At 33.5% G+C, this 24,339-nt stretch overlaps 1 protein-coding gene across 2 annotated transcripts; it reads left to right on the top strand.

Moving 5' to 3' along the window:
• Positions 1-1,541: 1,541 nt before the first annotated feature.
• Positions 1,542-22,539, top strand: LOC132939253 (uncharacterized). Of its 2 annotated transcripts, none has more exons than XM_061006330.1 (10): positions 1,542-1,735; positions 6,047-6,195; positions 6,381-6,577; positions 9,093-9,280; positions 9,402-9,631; positions 11,031-11,711; positions 13,074-13,743; positions 16,317-16,541; positions 16,953-17,143; positions 21,390-22,539. In XM_061006330.1, the coding sequence occupies exons 1-10, from the start codon at positions 1,588-1,590 to the stop codon at positions 21,867-21,869; spliced, it is 3,159 nt and encodes a 1,052-aa protein (XP_060862313.1). In that variant the 5' UTR covers positions 1,542-1,587; the 3' UTR covers positions 21,870-22,539. The 2 variants fall into 2 exon arrangements, with proteins under 2 accessions (XP_060862313.1, XP_060862312.1); XM_061006329.1 differs by having other exon boundaries at positions 21,381-22,539.
• Positions 22,540-24,339: the final 1,800 nt, after the last annotated feature.

The raw sequence follows: 24,339 nt of genomic DNA, 5'->3' as shown, positions 1-24,339 counted from the left end.
GTAATGTGAAATATTGTAAAATAAAAATACAATACTTTTAAAGTTTAATTCATTTTTATTATGCATATTATAATATAGGTACCTAATACCCTATATTATAATATGGATTTTTTTTTAAAAATATTTATTCCTTTTTTATGTAGAATAATAATTTTCAGTTATGATTTATTTATTTTAGGAACAGCTTCGACCATAAAGTTTCACACAAAAACCCACACATGATTTGATTTTGATTTTCTTTCTATAGATTTCCCTTATGGAAACCGTAACGAGACATAATTGTTATACGGTTTGACGTATCGAACGTGTGACTATATATATATACGTATACAAGAATATGTTAGAGTGGAATAATTCGGTCCACGTGGGATATAATCGATACGTGTTACAGTAGTCTAGTTGGGGTCAAGTGAATTTCTAAGGACACCTATATACAGTAAATTTGATTGATTTATGTTCAGGTGTAATATAACGTGTGATTAATTGACTAGCATCATATAAAAAATTTAAGTGTAAGGCGTATAACCGTTGAAAAATAATATTATACTACAGTACGCTGCAATTGTTTATCGGTAATGCTGATATGCATTGCACGGAGAATAGAAATATTTATGAAATCAAAAAATGCCCGGAAAAAAAATATATTATCCTTAAAAAGTGAATCGACGTCCAGCAGATTAGCCGGGGATTATCCATTGTCGCGTCAGTAAGCTGCAGAGTGCCGAAGACACGGGTGCGTTATATACCTATAGAAACGAGTGACGTCAACGGTGTCATCGTCGCATTATAATTAGTGTATATTATTAATTAATTATAATAACACGTCATCAATTTGAATGATAATAATTACAATGCATAACCCATAATGTTGCAATTCGTAATAGAGACGTGCGTATATTATTCATGTTGTACTCCCGTGGAATCGATTTTTTAAATCTCTACGCCGATTTAGGAGAAAGAAAATACTGGCAACCAACATTTCTAGGCCTACTATACCTATATTATGCGCGCGATGCCCGTGTACGAAAATCAATTTCGACCCGACAGCCGTCTGTTCGCTATACACATACACGCTCCGGCTATATTATATTATTATAATACGTCGTAATAATACATGAAATAACATACACTCCGTACACGTTTTGACGTTATGGTGTTTGAATTTTGACGGCGTGGCACGTACGCGCGCACCATGCGTATACACTATAATATACATATTATTGTTAAATAGGTAAATGTAGTACCCGAAATGTATATTACATATATGATAATAATAATATGTGGGTGGGCGGTACTGCAGGTATTATGCGATGATATAACAAAATAATACATCATTATTATATTACTGGGTAATACCTATACGGCGCGGGCCGGACGCAAAAAAACGGGAGCTCCGTGGACCGGAACTCCTGTGACACCGTACACGGGAGATCAGAGTGATTGTCGGGGGTTGGCGGGGACACGATATTATCATCGTGGCGGCGGCGGCGGTGACCGGAAGTGTTCTTCCGCAACCGGTTGCCGGACGGACGGAACGGACGTCACGTCAGTCCGTTTTCTGTCGCCACGTGTGAAAAGTCGCACACCATGGGCTGCGGGACGAGCAACGTCGAGAACAGCCGCGGCCGTCTCCGCGCCGATAAGGAGCTGTACTTGCCGTCGACGGAACTGCATTTCAACGCCGGTCAGATGCAACGGCTCAACGACAACTTCCTGCGTGGTTACGAAAACTCGGGTACGTGCGCGCGCGAGTCAAACACGCCTGCGTGTAATATTATAGGCCACGCGCGAGACTGAATTTACCGAATGACCGTAGCTAGGGTACCTGATAATAATATTGTACGTCTTCTACACGAGATCATTCCGTAAGGGATTTGTCCACCGCGACCGATGTGGCCGAGCACATGAGCTGGTTGTCGATTTTTGTATCGGATACATGCTGCACCGACGCACCGTGCTCATAATATTATACGAAATTCTGTGACATTTATACGTATCGTTTTAACATACTAAAAGGTATAATATTATGACAAAATTAATACTGAACAGTATAATATATTTTATTGTTTCTATTATTTGTTATCGTTCCGTAATATAAACGTATAAAATTCTTCGCCCCGCCTGCACCAGGTGCCACGGTGACCGTCCGTCGTCCTCGGACATTTTTTATGCGTGTACCGTCACTAAATTTTTAAGTAAAAGCAAATGACAATATATTACTATAGGTAATATTAAACAATTTACAATATTTATAGCAGTATACCTATAGTTGATAAATATAGTTTCTGAAAATTATCAGATATATTCAAATAACACACCGAAGTCTGAATAAATAAAATGCGTTGTTACAGCGATAGATCGAAACCAGTAGGACACTAAGAGTGTATGAATGGAATGTGTTTACAAAGGAACAAGTGTCATTCGGGGTATGAAGTAAGTGATGCGTAGCTTATGCCTTATCGTACATTCAGACGGATTTTTACGATGACGCAGCATCGTTAGAAATCAACGTTAAGTACCGAATCGTGCAGGATCGATTAAAACCGTTAAAAAAGAAAAATAGTTTCTTATATATTTGAATAAAATACGTTTAACGGAAAGAGATCATAATAAAAAACATCTTGTATTTTATAATAATACCTATCTAAACAATGATAGATAGAAGAAATAAACTCATCTATGAATATATAGGTAGGTAATGATAAACTGCTAACAAAACATTTTATATTGTAATTCTCCTCCAATTTATATCTGTAAAATTGATAAAAAAAAAAACATTTAAAATAAAAATACATCCATATCAACCAAATCGGGGCCACATTTGAGGGGAAGGGGCATTGGCTACAACTACCCGGGGTGCCAACATTTTGCGGGTGGAAATTTTTTCACTTGTAATTTGTGAATTATTAATACTTTTAAAATTTAAATTATTTTTATAACAGTATTATAATATAATACTGGATACGGCGATTTGCTGTCTTTATCTAACACACATGGAATAGAAATAACGACCTAAGCGACTGGCAGAAATTAAGGTACTTCTAGTTGTTCGATTTAAAAAATGTAAAGATGTTTGAATTGGTATACAAGTTAACTTTGCATCAGTCAAAGCATATTTTTAATATTTTTTTAATATATTATTTAGTATTAAAAATTGACAATTTTGCTACAGTTTAAAAAGTACTTCGACCGATGTAAAGTTAACTTGTATACCAATTAAAACATATTTTTATTTTTTAAATTGAACAACTAGAAGTACCTTAATTTTTGTCAGTCGCATAGGTCGTCATTCCTATGTCCAACGCGTGTTAGACAAAGACAGAAAATCACCGCATCCAACGCCCTTAAAGTAGGTACTATGCTCTTTGAAATTTAGACAACTAATGTAAACGCAACGTGATTGAGAGTAAGTAACGGCCGCTGCTAGTTGCTACTAGTTCCCGGACTTGACACACATATACGTGTGGCCAACCAACTATACCAACCATACCAACCATTCCAACCATACCAATCGGTAATCTGTATCAACCATACCAACCGTAACCCTTACAATAGCTAATGGCCATAGTTGCCGGGCTCTAAACCAATAAAAAATATAATTAATTAATTTTACACCAATAAAATAAAGAAGCTTAGAACTAGGTATAAATTCGCATTATTTTGTTGTAATCTATATTAATTTCTTATAACAAGGATCATATTCATGCTAAGTGATCGAATAAAATATTTTCAATAACATTACTTAGGGGTTTTTTTTCCAATATGTAGAGCCGTAGAGGAATATTTTATATTGTATATTATAATAAATAAAAGGACTGTGCATTTACATACAAAATATAGTTATAAACATTATAATTATAGTATTTACACTTAACATGTGAACTAATACTAAATGTTTTAGATATTTTATATTTAATTTATAATAATATAGTGGTTGTAAATGTGAAATATAATATTTAGTCGATCAATGAAATCCCGCTTTTTCGTTTTGTATAAATGTGTAAAATATCCCATAAAGTCCTCGAAAACAGGGCTTCACGCTTTTTAAATAATAACAAAAAGAATCTTTAAAATCGATCAAGTGCAAGACGTAGTAGAAAAAAAGTGTGAATTTTGAATACGTTTCAAACTTTAAAATTTCAGAGAGTCGTATAACTTACTAATGGTATCGCTTTAGATGTTTTATATATTTATTTTTATTTTGACGTTTGCACTAACAACGATAATTATTCTTATCTTTGAAAAATGTGCTAAATGAAAAACATATCTTTATGTTAAAATGAAAACTATCTGGTATTATATAAATTTTTTAATGAAAATAGTGTTATTATCTAGTGTAATGTGTATGTTGTAGGTATAAAATTAATTTATACAATTAAAGTAATAATTGTAATATAGGAACTAGAAAGTCATCTTGAAATATTAATTTTAACCACTTAAATGCGTTGATTTATTTGTCACTTAAAAATCTTAATTTCTTATATTGAATACCTATGTATATTTTTTTACTTTCCGTGATCAATTTATTTAATTTTATAATTTAAATACAATGTATGCAGACCTTATTAATTTTTTAATAAACTATAACTACTTACTTCTTTAATTTAAATTAAAATTGATTGATTTTTCATTTTATTAAAATGCTTGTTTGAGATAGAGATATAATTACTGAAACAATATTTTTTTTTCCTGTAATTGTACTACATATAGTTATAGGTTTTTTTTAAAAAAATGTATTTATCTAATTAAAGGATAGAAAAATACTCAAAAAACGTCTCGCCATATATTTTAAGATTAGTATTAATTACATTTCAAAATGTTATGTTCGGTTTTTATGCAGTTATAATAATAAGCATAAAAAAACACCAACAAAATGATTTTGAATTTTTTGTAGTAAAATGTTTAACTTCTATTTTTTTACCGTAATAGGTTGTAAGTTTTTTATTTTTGATTATGTTTGTGATTAACATTTTTCAAATTTGGGTTTTAAGTTTTTAAATTATTACTACAGTATCTTGTTAATTTTGACAAATAATATATTTGTATGAATTCTTAAAAATCAGTTTATGATTAATGTTTTAAATTGTATGTAAAAAATTATTTTTAAGATTTATATAAATAACATCCGTGCTTTTTTATGATTGTACTACTCAAATATTGTTTTAGTAAATCAATAGCTAAATATTCAGTTAAAAAAAAAAAAATTTTAACTGTGAATTAAATTGTATGCTAAATACATTGTCTGTATACATTTTGTTTCAGAATTGAAATAAAATGTTTAATTTAAATTGTACTGCAATATGGTTTTTGAACATTTACCTTACCTACCAATTGTACAATTTTAAATATGTTGTTAGTATAATTTGTATTTGTCGCTTTTTAATTTCTGGATCCATTTTTAAATTTTAGTAAGGTATTTTTTTTATGTTTAACATATTAAGCTGATTACATAATTATGAATTTAAAGCATCTACTCTCAACTACACCAATAATTTGTGTATTAGTTATTTATTTCCATAATTTATTCTTTTTAATTTATTGAATTAAAATATTATATATTTTATACATAATACATTAATACAAATATTATAAATAATAAATATATATTACACACAAACACTACAACATACAATATATAACATATATATTTCAGTGAAAGATTAATTAAGATTAGTTAATATTTATAAAAATGTTTAATTAGTAATGATTTATTAATGCATTGTTTTACAGCAGTCTTGTAAAATATATAAATTATCAGATTATATAAATTACATATATAAATAGTTTCAAGCTAACAAACACAATTATGGGTTTTTAATATTTAAAATAAATTATACTATAATTTAGGCTTTTCAAATTATTGCACTTCCTTTTTGAGCTTTTGATTAATTCATAACAGTTTTATAATAATTGATATTCTATATGGTTATTAAAGTTTCAAAATTTTTATCATATTAATTTATAATTAATTATATAGATTATAGATATTTTACTATCTTTTATTTGTATTAAACATAGTCTTATACTCATTAAAAATTATGTGTAGATGACATACCTACTAGTTCATCATCACTAAACGTCGAAGCCATAGTTAATCGTATTATGCAACGTTTGTTGTGTGGAATTGGGAAGTTGGACAAACGATTTGCCTGCAAATATTTGATCACTGCAGAACCCATGTCAACCTCAATAAAGGTCTGGTCAATAATTAAGATAAATAGTTTAACTTTTTCCCAATAAAAAATCCTATTTATAAGGAAATTATAATGTTATAAATTTAAATACAAATAGGTATGTAGTATAAGCAATGTGTTAATTTTAAATGAATATTAATATATTATTTTAATATATTCGTTTTATTCAAATGAATATAATTTCAGTTGTCCAAAAGCTTTAGTTACTATGTACGACTTGACGTATTGTCAGAACCGAAAATGTACGAAGACGATTTTGACTATCAAGTAAGATGTGTAGTGGAAGAAGACGGCGTACCCCAAGGTTTTGCTAAGATCCGACTAGTCACCAATGAACCCGAAAAATGGGCAGATTTAATTGACAATGATGGATATCTCAGACGGTAAAACAACATACTAATTCTAATATTATAATAACAGTGTATATTTAATTGCATGGAATGAATGGTAAAAGTTGTTGCCTAGCTATATAAGCTTACGAAGATAAAAAGTTTTTGCAGAAAGATAAACAAAAAACTGCAATTCTTCATTAATTTCTTTTGTTTTAACTATGTTGGTAGGTAGGTATATTTTTTGTTGATCCAAACCAATTCACATTTATTTTATGACTGAAAAGCGGAAAAAAACAATTCAATTTAAATATGATCCTCCCACTTTATAGTTCCACCCAAAAAGTACCACAAAAATAATTACCACACAGTAACACGTCATATCCGCTTACAATTCTGTGAAATATAATAAAAAAATATTATTCATTGAATTTATTTTATTTTTTGTCTATACTTATATAATTTTTGAAATATTTTAAAAGTCATGAATATTCAAGAAAAATATACAATACATTTCTAATACAATAATTATTCATATATATTTCTTACCTGTAAATATCCACGCTATAATAAATTATGTTATGATATCATAATTAGAAGTTAGAACTGAGATTATGTGGCTATGTGCATTCATTACATTTTTATATTTATTGTTTGTCCGTAAAAAGTTTTTATATACCTTACAACCCCCCAATTAACACAATATTTATCTGAAGTCGCTAATGAATTGATAAATGATATCATATTTTGTTTCATACAATTTGTTACAATATAATAATATGATTTTCTGAATATATACCTATTTATATGGGTTTTGAACTTCAACACCATTAGAATAATCGAGAATTATCGTTTATATTATATTTAAATTAGTTTTTGTTCAGTATCACGATAAATTGAGTATTTTATAATTTATGAAATAATTTTGTTAAAAGAAAATGTTTATGGTGTAACTTAGCGTAATCAAAATGTAATATACTAATATAATATAATATATATTTATATATATAAAATATTAATATATATATATTGTATACATATATAAGCATGTATAAATTTAACCGAGAAAACAATAGCAATGTACGTATTTTATTGCACAGTTATATATAGTTGTCAAGCTAGAAATACAATGAGCATGAATATAAAATGTTCTACATAAAATACTTAGCTAAATCGCTACGACAACTATAATAATAATATCGTTTGTTTGAGTATACATCCAATGGTGATATATATTTCACTCGAGTTGCTGTAAGAACAGAGAGCCAAAAAGGATAACAAAAGGGTAGGCTTTTGGGATTATTAAACGCAAATCTCCGCGATTGACTATCATTTGGGACTTATAACAACTACGTTTCACAAAATGCTACCGGTAATAATAATACGAATAATACTTATTGTTATATTGTTCGAAATGGGTTAGGCACGCGCAAAATGTTTTTGTATTGTTCTTGTGTGTTTGAATTTTCACAAACATTCACTTATAATGTATCATGTCAAGCTTTTAATGATCGGTTTTGATAAACGCGCGTAACCTCAAATTGATGAAACGTGTCAATTCTTAACATATCCAGAGATTTGATAGTTTGATAACATACAGTACGGATACACACCATTAATCAAAATTTGGATTTTTCGTCTGACACATATTTGATAACCATGTTTTGTTAAACATCATACATGAACAAACTTAATAAAAGAAAAAAATTATTTTTATGCCCTTTCCCCTCTCCAAGACAAGGGTGATCAGGATAAAAGTTTTTTAGGTTCAACACACATACACACACGAATATACTTATTTGTAGTCTACAAATTTTATTAAAAAAAACCCCACAATATTTTGTGAATTAATAATATTGTCGTTTCGATGACATCGTAATTTCTTCTTTTATGATGAGTAGTGAAAACATAGACCTTATACATACTAGTATACGGAGCATATATAAGGACAGAGGAGTTGGGTAGTGCGGCCCTTGGAAATTTGCGTTACGGTGATATGTATATTGGCATATATTATTATATACAGTTATACACATCTAGTGCGCATGCACCCTGTAATTCGGTATCATCCAAACAGCGAAGTCATGTCTGACGGCTGGAACTACATCCATCCTCCGTCTACTAGTATAAGGTCTATGAATGGAAACAAGTTCTTCAGTATATCATTGTTACACCTTTTTCATTCCACAGTGCCAGAGTAAGACACAAGGTCCATACATTATTCTTCTTAGAACTTGTCGTTCGAATACTGAAAGGTTTTTTTAGTCTTACTCAGAGATCAAGCACTGGACTTCAAAATTACTTGTTGTATCGGAATCATGTACGAATTAATATTTAGTCTTTTTGATACGATACTTGGATCAAGCATATCCCCCAGATCTTAATAACAACTATTTTCCATTTGTTTATCCTAGTATTTCCCTCCATTCTCAAGTCACTATCTTATGTTATTATTGATCCTAGGTATTTGAAATGAGAAACTATTTTAAATTTATGTCCCTATTTTATTGTTGTACCCTAATTTTACATGAGAATGTAGCATTTGTTTTTATATATTTATACTTTATAGTGATAAACTAAAATTGCGCTTCGTTGAATTACTGGCCAAGTCCGCTTCCTGCAAGAGTGACTTCGTTGGTCGACCCGAAGACGTGGACGAAAGTTACTTGTGTGGGTGTCCTGGTAAGATCGTCGACGCGGGATTGCTGCACGAGATCCTCAAGAGTCCCGCCGACGAACATGTGTTTTTTGGGATGGGTAAGTGCGAAACATAAATCTATACAGTCTTACCATGTAAATATAGCATATATTATTATGTAGTATATATTATATTATTATTATGGTTAATAGCTATAAATTATAATATAATTAAACGCAGGCAGCACCGGTTCCAGTAAGTTTCCCGACCCGAGAGATCTAAGGATCGCCGTCGTCGAAGACGCGCAGTGCGTCAAGTTGCGCATATCTGGTCCTAAAACGTCCGGCGACATCGCCGTCGTTCTACTGCCCGCCATCGAGTTTTCCGGTTGGCCTAAATACACAGACGTCCTGTCCAGAATACCACTCACTCATCCAGACATTCTCATACATCAACAAGCCACGACTATGGTGAGTGTACACATTTTAGGAAAGTTCGTAACCACAAACTAGAAGTTTATTTCGTCGTAGCCGTTATTTTAGATTCTAACGACTTGAAATCGTATAATATTGACAATGCACGCTGTCCGTCAAATGTCAAATTTGATTTGTTGAATGTTATAGAACTAAATATCATGCACAAAAGCCCCCGTAATCGTGTTCAATTATTATTATTATACCGAATAAGCAAACATTTTGAACCCACTGTATAGTATACAGTGGGTTCAAAGTATTTGTGTATTACAATTACAGTGTATACGTGGGCGCCGGGCGCTGTATATTATAAATTCGTTTATATACACATGGAATTATATATTATAATAATATAATATACAATAATATACTCCCATACTCAACTAAACTATACACTTGAATACTTAAAAGGAATTCATGGTATTTAGATTATTAAAATATTCACATAGATTAGATCTATAAATTGGTTACCTAATATTTTTTAAATAAAGCACAAAAACCGCTTTTTATTATTATTTTAAATAAAGACCCCCCCCCCCCAAAAAAAAAAAAAATTAATAATAAATAAAAATAAACTATGAATACTACAATATTATAGAAATTGTGTGGTCTTCTAATATCCAGGCAATTTTTTTCAAAAGAACACATTAAAAACGTTAATTAAAAAATAAAAAGCTATTTGATGAGGGCAAACACGAAGTGGGCGTCACCCGTGCTTCGTATGGAATGTATAATATAGATTATATACATTATATTATAATGTAATTATTTACATATTAGGTTTATAATTGTTACCTTTTCAAAAATCCATTAATTGTTTTAAGTGTGTTACCATTTTTATGGACCTAACCTAAGGTTTGGTCGCACAAAACAGGTTGAGGATCACTGGTATATGTAATAGTATACTAATTAACGAAAACACAAGATGAATAATCGATTACGATATTATACACTAGCAAATTGTAAATTGTATATTTTTTTTTTTTTATTGGGTAACCCGCGGCAACATAGGCCATTGGGTGTGGGGAGGGCACTGTAGATTTTTTATATTGGGTAGGTTGATACACGTGTGTTGTGTTTGGCAGAATTTCTAATGGGGCACCCGTAGGTTTCTGCCGTGCCCCGGGGTGGGGGGATGGCGGCACTTGTTCTCCGGACACCGTGACTTGCACGGAGAAAAATGCCACCCAGTGGTCGAGGATCGAACTCGGACCGGCTGTGCCGAATCCGTCGCGTTAGACCGCTCGGCCACCTCGTCCCCCCCCCTAAATTGTATATTATATTGATCTACACGACTATTAAATTATATAATATATATAAATACGCATGTATCGATTCGTTGGCGTATTATAAAATAGAACATTATATCGATCGTTTTGTGTAATATATATTACAGGGTTACTACGCGGTTCCAGTGGCGCCACATCCAACGGTCCGGTGTTACGGTCGGCCGGCCACTTTTCAGATTAGATTCCCGGCGGCCGAGTGTCTGTACCAGACACACTACTCGGAACGGAGCGTGGTGAGCAACATCTACCACTTCCTCCGGACCAAGGTGCCGAAGCTGCGGAAGGGCGAAAATGGCGTGTGCGTGGTGAGCGGTTACATGCTAAAGACGCTACTGTGGTTCCGGCTGGAGGCGTGCGGCCGGGTCGAGGACTGGGACCACCGGTGCGTGGCCGTGCACGTGCTATCGGTACTCGACTCGCTGGTGGCCGCGCTCAAGGCCCAGCACCACCGGTCGTACTTCTACCCTTACGCCAACGTCGTGCTCAACGCTCCCCGGGCCTGCCGGACGATGGTGTCCGAAGACGATTACCAGAACGACGTGGAGATCGTGGAGGCGTACATGTACGGGCTGTTCGAGAAGTCTATGGGCAGCGACTCGATCGTCACCGGACAGGCGTTCCAGAACACGGACGCCGATTACTGGCAGAACCTGGAGTCGGTCATGCTGCACAAGTGGTACCGGGTGCTGGATACCATGGACCCGAAGCCCCGGAGGTTGGATTACTCGAGGAAACAAGTGGAGTATATCGGCGAAGTGTTCAAGGGGATGTTGGCCACCAGGCACTGCGTGAGCATGATTTGACTATCATTATATTAATATTCCGAATCGTTTGACTACAGTTGATTCATATTATTTACGGAGACCATAATATAATAAAAGGCTAACTGTTGTAGTTCACAAACAACTAGATTTACAGGAGACGCTTAAAACGTGATAGTTACCAAAATAATCGTATTTAAATTTAATTAAATTTGTAAGTAGGTACCTATACATTCTTATTTAGTGATAATAAAACTGATGAATCGATAACGTTAAAAAATTGGGTTGGTGATTATATTAATAACATCATAACAATATTATCTATATTTATATGGAATACGTGCCCGCCTAGCTACGGCACTGATATAAGCTGTTCATAAGTCATGGCTGTTTAATTTCCTGTGATCGGACACAGCATTTTGATTGACCAGTGCGTGTAACAAGTCCGATAATAATATTATAAAATTCACCGTTATCATTCGGCGGCATGTCCGTAAAGTTAACGCGGTAACCGGTATTACAATTTATATTATAGGATTCGGCGGTACGGTTTTTGTGCCCCACATATTGAAATCATCATACATAATATTATAGTTTATTAGTTTATTACCTATTATCGCCCCTCCTAAAATATATTCTATGCATAGAATGGCCATGGCCATCACTGCAGACAGTGGTGTAGGTGAACATCGGTCATAATACCTATATTATGAATATTTTATACCTACATTGCATACCGTGTCACGGTTATATAGGTGTGCGTTTTGCTTATCGGACTGAAGTATTATTACGGTAATGGAAATTGCACGCAATGTCACAACAGTGGTTTTAACTATGCATAACATTATGAGAACCACGCATGGGCGGATCCACTACCGTAAATCCTTAACCGTGACCATAATATAATGTAAATACTCAATTTTTAAATTTGACGTATATAATAATATTAGTGACGGTGTGTCGTTGAAACACAGTAATACGTTAAATAAGTCGAAACGTAAATCACTGAAACGTTAGCCGAATCGATTTGAAAAAATACCTACTAATGAATGAACGCTGCGAGGAACGATCTGGATTCAATTAAATTATACCACTATACCATTTATTGTTAACACTTCCCTTTGGCGCACCTACTGCAACTATTACAACATTAATTAATTTTTTTGAGACAATACCATACATAGGCGTCTATAATTAAACCAAACATCAACGTAAGATGCGATAATATATATTATATTATGTTCATATCTTAGTGTCTTATGAACGAACGATAACATTTGCCAACGAATTACATTAAAATACAATAATAATATTGACTAGAAAATGAACCATAAGGTGATTTACAGTGTTTCGCTCGTAATATTTTGTAAAATTAAGTAAATTGTTTAGGTTTCGACGGGCGCGGCGGAATCGTCGTCCGCTTGGCACTTTCTGACAGAAGAAAAGATCCCGCGGTGCAGCACCGGGTTGGTATCTGGAGACGAGATCGGGCTGGACGCCGCGTACCTGGTGTCGGTTGTCGCGGAACAGGCGCTGGCCATTTACGGGGCCGCCCGGGACAAGAAGGACGACGACCGGAAGCGGCGGCCGCTGCGTTCGGCCGTCGCCGCCGACAAAAAGAGCGGTGTCGGCGGTGTTGGCCGCCGCGGTCGGTGTCTCGCGGGACGTCAGCGCCGCCGGACACCGTCCACCGGCGGTGGACCAGAAGCGGTGCGCCGGTTGCTGTGTGACGTGTACGCGGACGCCACAGTGGCCGAAATTTCCGGTGACTCGGACCTGGTGCGGTTCGTCCTCGGACGACTACAATCGGCGTCGGTGGCCGCCTCGGCCACTGACTTCCGACCGCTGCGGTGCAGGCGACGTCGCGTCGGACTAGGCCCGCCGCTGTCGCTGTTCCTGCGCCAGCTGTACGATGTGTCGCACAGCACTTGTTGGCACCTGGACGAGTGGCGACGAAGGTGGGACCGGGACGAGCTACGGTCGTTGGGAGCTTTTGCCAGACTGCTGTGCAGGGACGAAGTGCGGCCTACCGACGCGCTGTTGGACGCCATACAGAAAGGTATAAGTGCGGTTGATAAATTTTGTGGTATTTAATATTACTATGTTGGTAAGGATGTATATTTTTTTTAAATTCGGTGGTTCAGTATACAATTTCAAAACCCAGTAGATGTACTGTGTATACGAGCCGGTTAACTAGAAAAACTAGATTCACGTATAACTAATTTTTGTAATACGTAGGTATCAAATATGATAGCCACGGAAATTAATGTATAAAAAAAAAACGTTTCAAGTGAAAATTTCAATATCGAAAGTTATTATTTATTGCTTATTACTATAATGGAATTTCACAGTAATTCAAACTAGGTCAAGTCAATAATGTGCTGACTGTTCCACAAAGATCTCGGACTTCTGTGAAGTACTGTTAGATTATCAAATATAATATATAAAAAACAGTCGAGTAGGTAACCGTTCTGCTTTACAGAACGAACGTGTCGAGTATACTTGTTATTGACTATAGGTAAATGTAATTACAAATTAAATTATAAATATTATCTATATATATATAAATAAGTGTACATTTTGAATACATTTTATAACTCAAGATCCACTAAACCGATTTCGATAAAAATTTCAGAACATATTAAGATTGATATGTAGATAGTTTCTGTGAAGTTTGTACGCTGTGGGATAAGTGGTTCCGGAGTTATGGCCTCTTAAGTGCACACCTGGTGACATGGCCAAAAACAACAACGTCTATACAATTATTTTTATCTATATATATAACCCAGTGCAACTATTAAAAAACAAAAACTTCCATCGTAAATCTAAAAATTCCTGTTTGAGCACCTACCGGGAGTGATCACTTCCCTTTTTAAATTAGCCTATGACACTCACAAATAATGTGGCTTTGTATTGGTGAAAGATTTTTCGAAATCAGTTCAGTAGTTTCGGAGTTTATCCCGAACATACAAACAAACGCTATCATTTTATATATTAGTATAGATATAGATAAAAATGAATGTTTGTGTGTAGATTAGACCTCTGGGAAGAAGATAGGCTAATTAAAAATTGTTAAATTTGTTTTTTTTTATTCATCGGATTTTAGTACGGTTGCGTTAGGCTTTTGTATTAATTGGTTTTATCAATCCTCCGTAGGTGGAATTAAGTAAAAATGACAAACTTGGTACAATTTTGATACTTTAGAGTTAAATCATACACTTACGTACAACCAGCTCCGGCGTCCGCGATCTACCGCAGGTAGATATTGCCTACCTGATAATATACTGCTGTGAATCAGACTTTTTATTCCGGGAAACAGAAAAGTTAAGATACATTTTGAATACCATACACCATACACCGAATATTAAATAACGAATTGAACAAAGTTTGAGTCATATAGAATTGGTACATTTAACGCGCAACGAAGTGCCAGCGGGATCAGCTAGTATAATATAATAATTAATAACACAATTGAATGATTTGAAAATAAATACATATTGAAGAATCATAGTACGTCATCTGATTAACACACAGGCCTGTAGTATTTATTGGGAGGCCAGTGTAAGTAATTCCCCCCTCTCTCAGGTAGATGTAATGGGGCTGTACATGTTTATGAGATTTTTTTTATATTAAAATACTATACAACGTAATCAGAATTTTTTTTAACAAGTTATAAAACAATAAGCTCATACGTTTTTTGAAATAAATAATTTTCCTCGAATTTTTACTGTCACTCTGTATAGCGTGTAACCATGTGCTACACAAGTTCTCAGCACGTCAGCTTTGAGCATAAATATGTATATTTATAAAATCTTGAACGATTATTATTTATTTCGCATTTCATAATTTGTCGAGTTATAAAAAGAGCACTTTAGTACAACTGTATAATATAAAATACTAAAATTGCCCTATAAATGCAAAAATATGCAAAACAATTTTATATTCAGAACCGTTAGTTCATGAAACACGTTTTGGTATAAATTTTGTAATTTTTTCACCAAAATAATAAAAACAATGAAAAACTGTATACATATCTGTTCTAATTATTATACTACAATTTATATCAAATTCAAATATTTACACTTATATAATTTGTATTTGCTTAACCTGGACAGTGGACACAAACCTATAGGGTGGACCAAATCCCTGTCTGGTTGGTTTTGAATATACAGCGTCTTGGTATCCTAAAAAAGTCTTTGAGGATGGCTTATTGTACCAGAATTAAACTTGAATAATTATTTATTTTTACCTATATTAAAATGTTGACCTTAAACATTACTTTATTAGAAAAACAATATTGTCGTTGTGCGTTTCATAAGGGCCCCCCTCCCACCAACTGTTGGAGCGACATAATTCAAAATACGGTCCTGCTAAGTGCTAACACGACTACTGATAGTTCAAATTGACTGACAAAAAAAAAAAAATTATTATTATTATTATTATATAATATCTATGTATAACCTGAACCAACGGCTTGTACATAACTGTAATCGACTATAGGTACATAATATTGTCGTTTTTATATTATTATACCTATCAATTATTTACAGTATCTATAGTCATTAAATTCGACGTTATAGTTATATCACATAAAACACGTCTACAAAACTGCATTGTATAAAATGTGTACAGGATGGTCTTGGGCCGACAAACTGCTGTTGGCCGCCGTCGAATTCCAGGACGGCGTGGACATTGTCTGCACGCCGGGTCCGGGGGACGTGCAACGTTTCAGTATATCGCTTTCGGAACCTGAACAGGAAACATTCGCGTCCCGCAGCCTGGGCCGGGCCGCGGAAAGACAACAACGGTATTCCGCTCGGGCGGACACGGTATCCAATAAATTCAAAACGGTTAGAGGTAGGTGAATTACGTTTTTCACGTTTTAAATCACAATCCTCCCTACTCGGCCGCAGCGCCCCACACCCCCCCCCCCCCCCTCTCCCAACCGCCATCACCAAACTATCACGATTAGCTCCAATGAGCAGCCAGGCATAGCGACTGCCGCCGGCAACCTTCCGCCCGTAACGAAATAAAAAAAAAAACATTGCATCCTACATCGTCGTCTCCTATACACAAAACCCGTAAATGTATAATCCAATCATATAGCATGTGCACGGTAATATCATCAGAATATCAGATGTATATTATAATATATAGCTATTTATATATTAAACGTCTCTACACGGTCCTTTGTTTTTATTTTTTATTTTTTTTTTGTCTCTCTCGTTTGCATAATATATATATGTGTATATCGTCTGGTCACGACAGGCATGTCGTTTTTGGACGCCGACAGCTCGCTAAACGAAAAGAAAAACGCTCCGAAAACGACCGTCGCCTCGTACGTCCGTCTACAGTGGCAGAGTCCCATGACGGCGACGATTGCGTCCAACAGATACAGGAGCAACCACCGGGTCCTGGGAAACATCGTCAACGCCTTGATAAACTTACAAAAGTACACAGTGAGTATTAGTGGTCGAAATGAACACAGCACTGCAAGTCGGGTCGTGTCCACTTTCTAATTAATAACATTCGACCAAACATTAGCAGACATAATCAAAAATTTGTACTACAACAATTATTATTTATTATTGTTGTTGTATTGCGTTTAGTATATCCCCACCAAAAGTTTCTGACCACTCTGTATATAATTGATTGCGTCCAGTTTATTTCTTTAGGGTAAAGTATTAAACAATTCAAAAAAATGCCAAAGAAATGTTCATCTTAAAATACTCTATTAATGTTCGGAGAAAATTCCTATGGCTCACTTGATAACTCATCTGTACAGTATGCAATGTAGTTTAAAAAAACTTCCATCAAATATAGACCTCGTGTATGCTTAATGTTCGTACATATTTATAATAATATGCAACATAGATTCTGAAAACAAAACGTAATAAAAACGATTTCTATATTTAAGCATTATACGACTATAGATTGATATAATATTAATGGCGCCGTTTATAAAAATCGTTATGAAATATAACTCTGACACGAAGAGGACGGGTTCGACATAAAAAGTATTAGCAACCTTACTTGACGAGTTTTTTTATGATATTTAAAATAAAATAAACCATTTTAAGAACGAATAATTTGTATACATTTCAATAAATTTGATAACAATCATTAGGTACATATTAAAGCCATGAAGGTAATTGTGCACAATTTTACATATTATTATAGGTATAGTATTATTGATGAAAACTGCATTTATGGATTCTATATAATTACTGTTTTCAAACATATTTTTAAACTATTTTTCGTAAAATACACAATGAATATAACGAAAAAAACCGAAACACTTGTTTTTAAATATTGAAATACTTTTAAAAATACAATACGTCAATTCATCATGCAAAATAACATAATTCAATGTCATCGTCATTAAGGTCGTAGACATTATTGGTTTAAAATTTTAAATAACTTTTTGAAAACTAAAATTTAAACCAATTACCGGGTAAATTAAAAAATATAATATTTTAACTAGGTAGGTACTAATATATTTTGTATGATTCTATATATTTCAAATTTCAATTGCCTTGTAATATTATCATGGATAATTAAAATTAAAATTTGTCGATATTAGCTTACAACTGAATTTTTACTACACACTCACATATTATACCTACGCAAATAGAAGAAAAGTTGTTGAATAAAATTTTTTTTTTTTATTGGTCTAAAGCCCGACAGCTATGGCCATTAGCTATTGTAGAGGTTTTGGTTGGTACGGTTGGTTGGCAACACGAGTATGTGTGGCAAGGTTATTGCCACTATAATATGGACCCGACCGAGTGGTTACCCATCCGGGAACTAGAAGCAGCGGCTGTTGCTTACTCTCAATCACGTTGCGTGATTGATTTCAGCCACCGCGCCGCGCCGAGCCACAAAATGAAATTTTATTATATTTTATGTATAATGTATGTATTATATTATATTCAACTTCAATACACGGTTATTTATTCGAATACAAAAATACCTATATGTTTTTATTCACGTCCGTGACTACCCGTATAATATTTTTTCACATAACATTGTACTAGGTACCTACTTATTATTATTTATTAAAAATATTAAACATTAATAATTCATATTCGTACGTATGTATAATCTGAATGTGTTCGAATATTTCTTCATATAGTTTACTTAATTATGAAATTAATATAACAATAATTATACACAATATAACGCGGGAGAATGTTTTCCGCATATTTTTGGATTCAAACTGACATATAAAATGTATAGCATGTTCAATGCAACGTACCTATGAATTATGTCGGTTATACCGATATAAGATTTTTCATAGATTCTCTTTGTTTGGGGTTTACTTTGAACATTTGATGGTGATCAAGTAGATACGGCTAACTTATAAATGTGTATCATACGAAATAAATAAAATATAAAACAGAGATATTGTGGTGAAAAAAATGTTGAACCTTTACTTAAAAATATAAATAGTGTCCACGGAGGAATATACTAGTTACACAAAGCGAATGACCAACGAGTATTGTCCCGGTAAAAGATATTCTAAATTTTCACAACACTATACATTAAAAGCTTTCATAGGTATATAAACAAGGAAATAAAACCGATGAATTGAAAAAAAGCGTACGCAGCTGCAGCTGTATGGTGCGACATATTTTTTTTTCAAATGATTTTTTAATCATTATCGCTATCATGCAGTTTAAAACCATTGTGTCCGATCTAAAAGAATATACACATTTTAGTATTATACAAAATGTAGAAAAATATTTAGAAAGATGAACATGAAGAAATATAAAGTCCGTATTTTAGTCTAAACTTTACAAAACAGATGGTTTTTAATGAACATTGTTTTAGTATTACAGTGTTTTACAAAACTTTTTAGAGTTTTCCATTTTAATATTTGATATATTATAAATAAATTTACTCGTTTACTTATACAGAATGTCAACAGACGGAGTTTTATCAGAAGATAGAGTAAAAACTTGACTTTATTTAATTATATATAGTTTGAAAGAACACAAGTATCAAAGAAACCAAGTTTAAATTTTGAATAATTAAAATGATTGTCGTACCTACGATATAACAATGCCTATAGCCGCTATAGGTATATATTGATATTAATACATAGTGCTTATGAATTAAGAGTTTTTAATTTAAATATTGTTTTATTTGGGCTTAATTATAATCTAGGTCAGTGTTTCCCAACCTTTTTTTACTCAACGCCCCTTTTAGATTTTTAAAATCACACACCGCCCCCCCCCCCCTTCCCCAATCAATTTTTTAAAATGATAAACGTTTTATTTTTTAATAAGCTATTTAATTTAAGACAAAATATCATTAACATTTTAACGCTACAATTTAGTTAATTTTAAATTTAAATACCTACTAATAATTAATAATTATATAATTTGATTTCGAATTCGCTAATATAAAATTATAATACAAAAAATACTTATGTGACTAATGACTGCCATGAGGTTGATGTTTTCCTGCTAACGAAATGATATCTGGTTCAATAGATGTCAGCATTAGTCTTAAATCTCCACATAACATTGTCGGAATCGGCTAATCATTAGCCGCTAATCGTAATCTATACGATAACTTCGATAATAACGTCAAGTACCTGTCAAGATAATTTTTTTGATATTATTTAAGTGTCTATAAATATTATACCTACATAATTGTGTTGATTACATTAGGTATTTTATTCTACGTAGTTATACATTTCATTACAATCAGTTATAAACAAAAAAAATTTAAATGATAGATGAGCGCCCCCTTTAGCGCCCCCCTCATAAAAACGCCCCCTTCAAAATAAAAAATGCCCACAAGGGGGCGGTAGCGCCCACGTTGGGAATCACTGATCTAGGTCGATGATATATGTTGTTTGTGAGTTTGTGACTGTGAAAGTACGCCAATACATATTATTAATGATTGAATACATAAAAATTGTTTCTGTAGAGTGTATACCTATAATCTATGTGCTGTGTATCGTTATTGAGAATATCACTGTAATGTATGTGGTAAATTTGAATTTAATGATGAATCATTGTATATGAATAAACAATTTTAAGGGAAAGATACTGGTGGATCGGCCTCTAATTCTTATAACCTACTTAATTGTATTATATTTATATTATTATTTGTAATAATTTCTTAATTTGGTAAGTGTTGAACTCCTTGAACTACTTTTTGCAAAAATATCGACGTACCTACCTACTGTAGAATGGAGTGAATAAATGCATGGTATAAATAACTGAAATTGGTTTAAATATTTTCTAAATTAATTGTATACAGAAAAATTATAACATAAGCCAGAGGGTTTCAACCACGAACATCCTTATGGCGTGCCTCGAGCCTCGGAACTGTCAGATTTTTTCTAATAGACGAGTTTGAACTTTGAACAACTATCGTAGCGCATTGCGATTCAAAGAAAACAAATTGGGTGCCGTGTTAAAAATCAAACTGCATCGATTGGGTACCAGAAAACAAAAACATTTTCGTTCCCATTTTAACTGGTTATTAGGAGTTAGGACTGTCTGTATCTGAACATCTATTTGTTATTACATGTATGGTTGATAATGTTTGCCGAATAAAGTTAGGTCCGACTTAGGAAAAATGTCTACGTGGTGAATGGGTATTTTTCATCTGTTTAACAGTCACAAAATGAATTATAATGACATGACAGTATAATGTTATACGGTGTTTGGCCGGGAGGTGTTGCAGGAAATGTGTGCGGTATTGCCGGAAGACAAACAAGGACCGGTGTTGGACGACATCCGAAAGATCAGCAAGGAGAGACGGCGGCAACGGGGCGCGGCATCGATGTTGGCGTCTGCCGCGGCTGGCCACGGCCAGTCTGCGCCGGCCGACGGATTGACCGGCGTCTACCGGTCGACGTCCGAACTGTCGTATGCCTGCGCGATGGCCCCGACCACAGACGAAGGCAGCGGCCACGGTGCGGGCGTCCTGCGGAAGGCCGACACGGGCACTCTGATGGCCACGGTGCGGGCGGCCAGACGTAGACAGTCCATGTCCGCCACTGTCGTGTACAACCCGGCATTCTACGACGCGCCAGAATCACCAACCGCGGCCACTTTACCGGCCATCAACCCGGCGGGCCAGCCGTATCTGCACATGACACCCGAAAACGGTTTCAGTCTGCATAGCCGGCAGCGGCCGTATCCGGATCCGGACGTTCAATGATGGCGCGGTGACATCGGCGGCCACCGTGGCACGGACGCTCCGCCGACTTACGGGTGATTAAGTGATGTCTCACGGTGACCCGGATCGTTATTAAACTCACTGAATAGTTCTCAATTCACTCGACAAGTTTTGCAAAGTTCCACTGATTGACACGTCAACATGAATTATCACATTGTTATGATTTCCAAACAATGGATAGTGGCAATATTGGTAAACAATATCCCCTTTCCAATAAAAAAGACGAGCGCAATCCACGGTTATAGACAGTTAAAAAATTGTGACCCGAGAAAATATTCATACTTGAAATATACTGTTCATTTATAATATTACATTTATCATTAATTAATATTTTGTTTTATAGCATAACGTACTTTATTAAGTTATTAACAGTATTATCAAATGTATCAACAATAGTATTATTTATTAAAAATTACTAAGTGTATAATTGTAGTGAAACCTAAACCACAAAATTAGAATTATTTTAAAACAATAAATTTACGTAATATGAAAAAAAGCCACGTGTATGTCTCGATCGGTGATAAGTACCTACCTACTCTAAGAAAAATGTATTACCTATACCTACTTAATTTATATTATTTAGTATTTTAGTACCTAAATATGCATAATATATCGTTTTCTTTTTTTCAAAAAGAATTGATTGTTGAATGTACATACCAGTTTTTATTTTCGTTAAGTGGAAGGATGAATTCTCAATTCATCGTCACTCATAATTTTTACTATCGTTATTTTTATTAATAAGTATAATAATATATTAATAAAAAAAAATTAAAAAATTAATAAAATCCTTATATTGTACAACAGTTTATATAGTACCTAGCATAAAAAGTGCTCCATACCGGAAGACATTGGCCTATAGGCAGGTTGCAGGTATAAACGCATAATTAACAATTTAATCAACTAACTTTAATTAACTCTGTTAATATGTAACAATAAATTATATTTTAATAGTCATTTAAATTATTTATGATAACAATTTGTGTTTAATAATAAATTATGCAATCGCGTTATCTCTACAACCGTACAATGCGTCAACGCGTACTCACGCATTGATATGATTGTATTGGACATGAACTTTAGAAACCTCTAATGTTCATAGTATTGGAGTGGAGATGATAAGACGGCGGGCTTATATAAGAGTGGCGTTACAATTTGACGCACAGGGTCATGTGTTCGAATCTCACAACCGCATTTTTATCGTCCAGTTTCTGATAAATCTCTATGACTGACCGTGTCAATAATAACTAGGACCCAGAACTTGATGACCTGAAAATCTTTAAAAAAAATAATATATACTATGTATATATTATGTCTTAAAATATTGAAAAATTATGTGCAATTTGTTTGGGATCGCGTCTGCTGAAAATTTATCTTTTATACGTTCTCGAAATGAATACTTAAATTGTTTATTTAATTATATTATAGTTCATAAATAATATTAGTAATAAAATAAGAAAAAAACACTGTACCTAAAATAAAATTTGTTTTTGTATGAAATATGAATTTAAAATAAAAATAAAAATATCAACCATAATATTATCTAATATCTAGTTTAACGCCAAATTAGTTGCATAAATATTGATTTCACATTCAAGAATCATATTTTACTCGATTATTTTTAGGGATTTTGTGTAATATTTGTCTTAAACAAAAACTATTTTTAACACTTTTCTTAAGTTTGGTTTCACGTCTGTCTGTGATCAAATCTTGCGCGCTCGATTTGAGGCACTTTTTGAAGATGAAAAATTCTGAAAATTGGTATAGACCTTGGTCTTGGATGACAATACAATAATCCGTTGTCATTTTGGGACATGGACCAAAAAAAAAAAAAAGGATTGTCCCCACGACGTCACCGTAATATCTCTCGCAGATATTGAACTTTCTCTCTTCCCCAAAAAAAAACCGCAACCTCTTACGAAGCAAGTATAGGCGTGTCCTATCCATTATTATAATATCTATGGTAACAACGGTAATTATTACCAAATAACATTATACCGGTATTCTGATATAGGTACCGAAAACACCGGATAACATATTTCTTAAACGTTTAATACAAATATTTACTTTCAACTAAAAAGTAGAAAATAAAAAAAAAAAAAAAATTTTAAAAACACACTTTTCCATAAAAACATTTAAAAAAAAATTTTAAAAATTGCACCAAAAAAGACAAAAATAATTCTCTGTACTTAAAAATAATGAAAAATTTATTGATGAAAAATTTAAAAGTGTGTGGTGCATCATACAAAACATTAAAAGCCGAGCTAAGTCTCACATACACTTCTTTGTTCAATCCTGTTTATAAGATAGTGACTGGCAGTATATGTCAAGTATAAGAGCAAAATAATGAAAAATTTACTGATGAAAAATTTAAAAGCCAAGGAAAGTCTCACATACACTTCTTTGTTCAATCATGTTTATAAGATAGTGACTGGGAATATATGTCAAGTGTATG

Source organism: Metopolophium dirhodum, chromosome 2, assembly GCF_019925205.1.
Source record: "Metopolophium dirhodum isolate CAU chromosome 2, ASM1992520v1, whole genome shotgun sequence".
Taxonomy (NCBI): Eukaryota; Metazoa; Arthropoda; class Insecta; order Hemiptera; family Aphididae; genus Metopolophium; species Metopolophium dirhodum.
Note: the sequence above shows the minus strand (reverse complement) of the source record. Positions and strands in the feature narration are given on the sequence as shown.

What these genes read in the sequence shown, in the direction of transcription:
- LOC132939253 (XM_061006329.1), top strand. Translation starts at nt 1,588, where the DNA reads ATGGGCTGCGGGACGAGCAACGTCGAGAACAGCCGCGGCCGTCTCCGC. An exon ending in AATGATGGATATCTCAGACG is followed by an intron (nt 6,578 to 9,092) that starts GTAAAACAACAT and finishes TATACTTTATAG; the next exon opens with TGATAAACTAAAATTGCGCT. An exon ending in TGTTGGCCACCAGGCACTGC is followed by an intron (nt 11,712 to 13,073) that starts GTGAGCATGATT and finishes TAAATTGTTTAG; the next exon opens with GTTTCGACGGGCGCGGCGGA.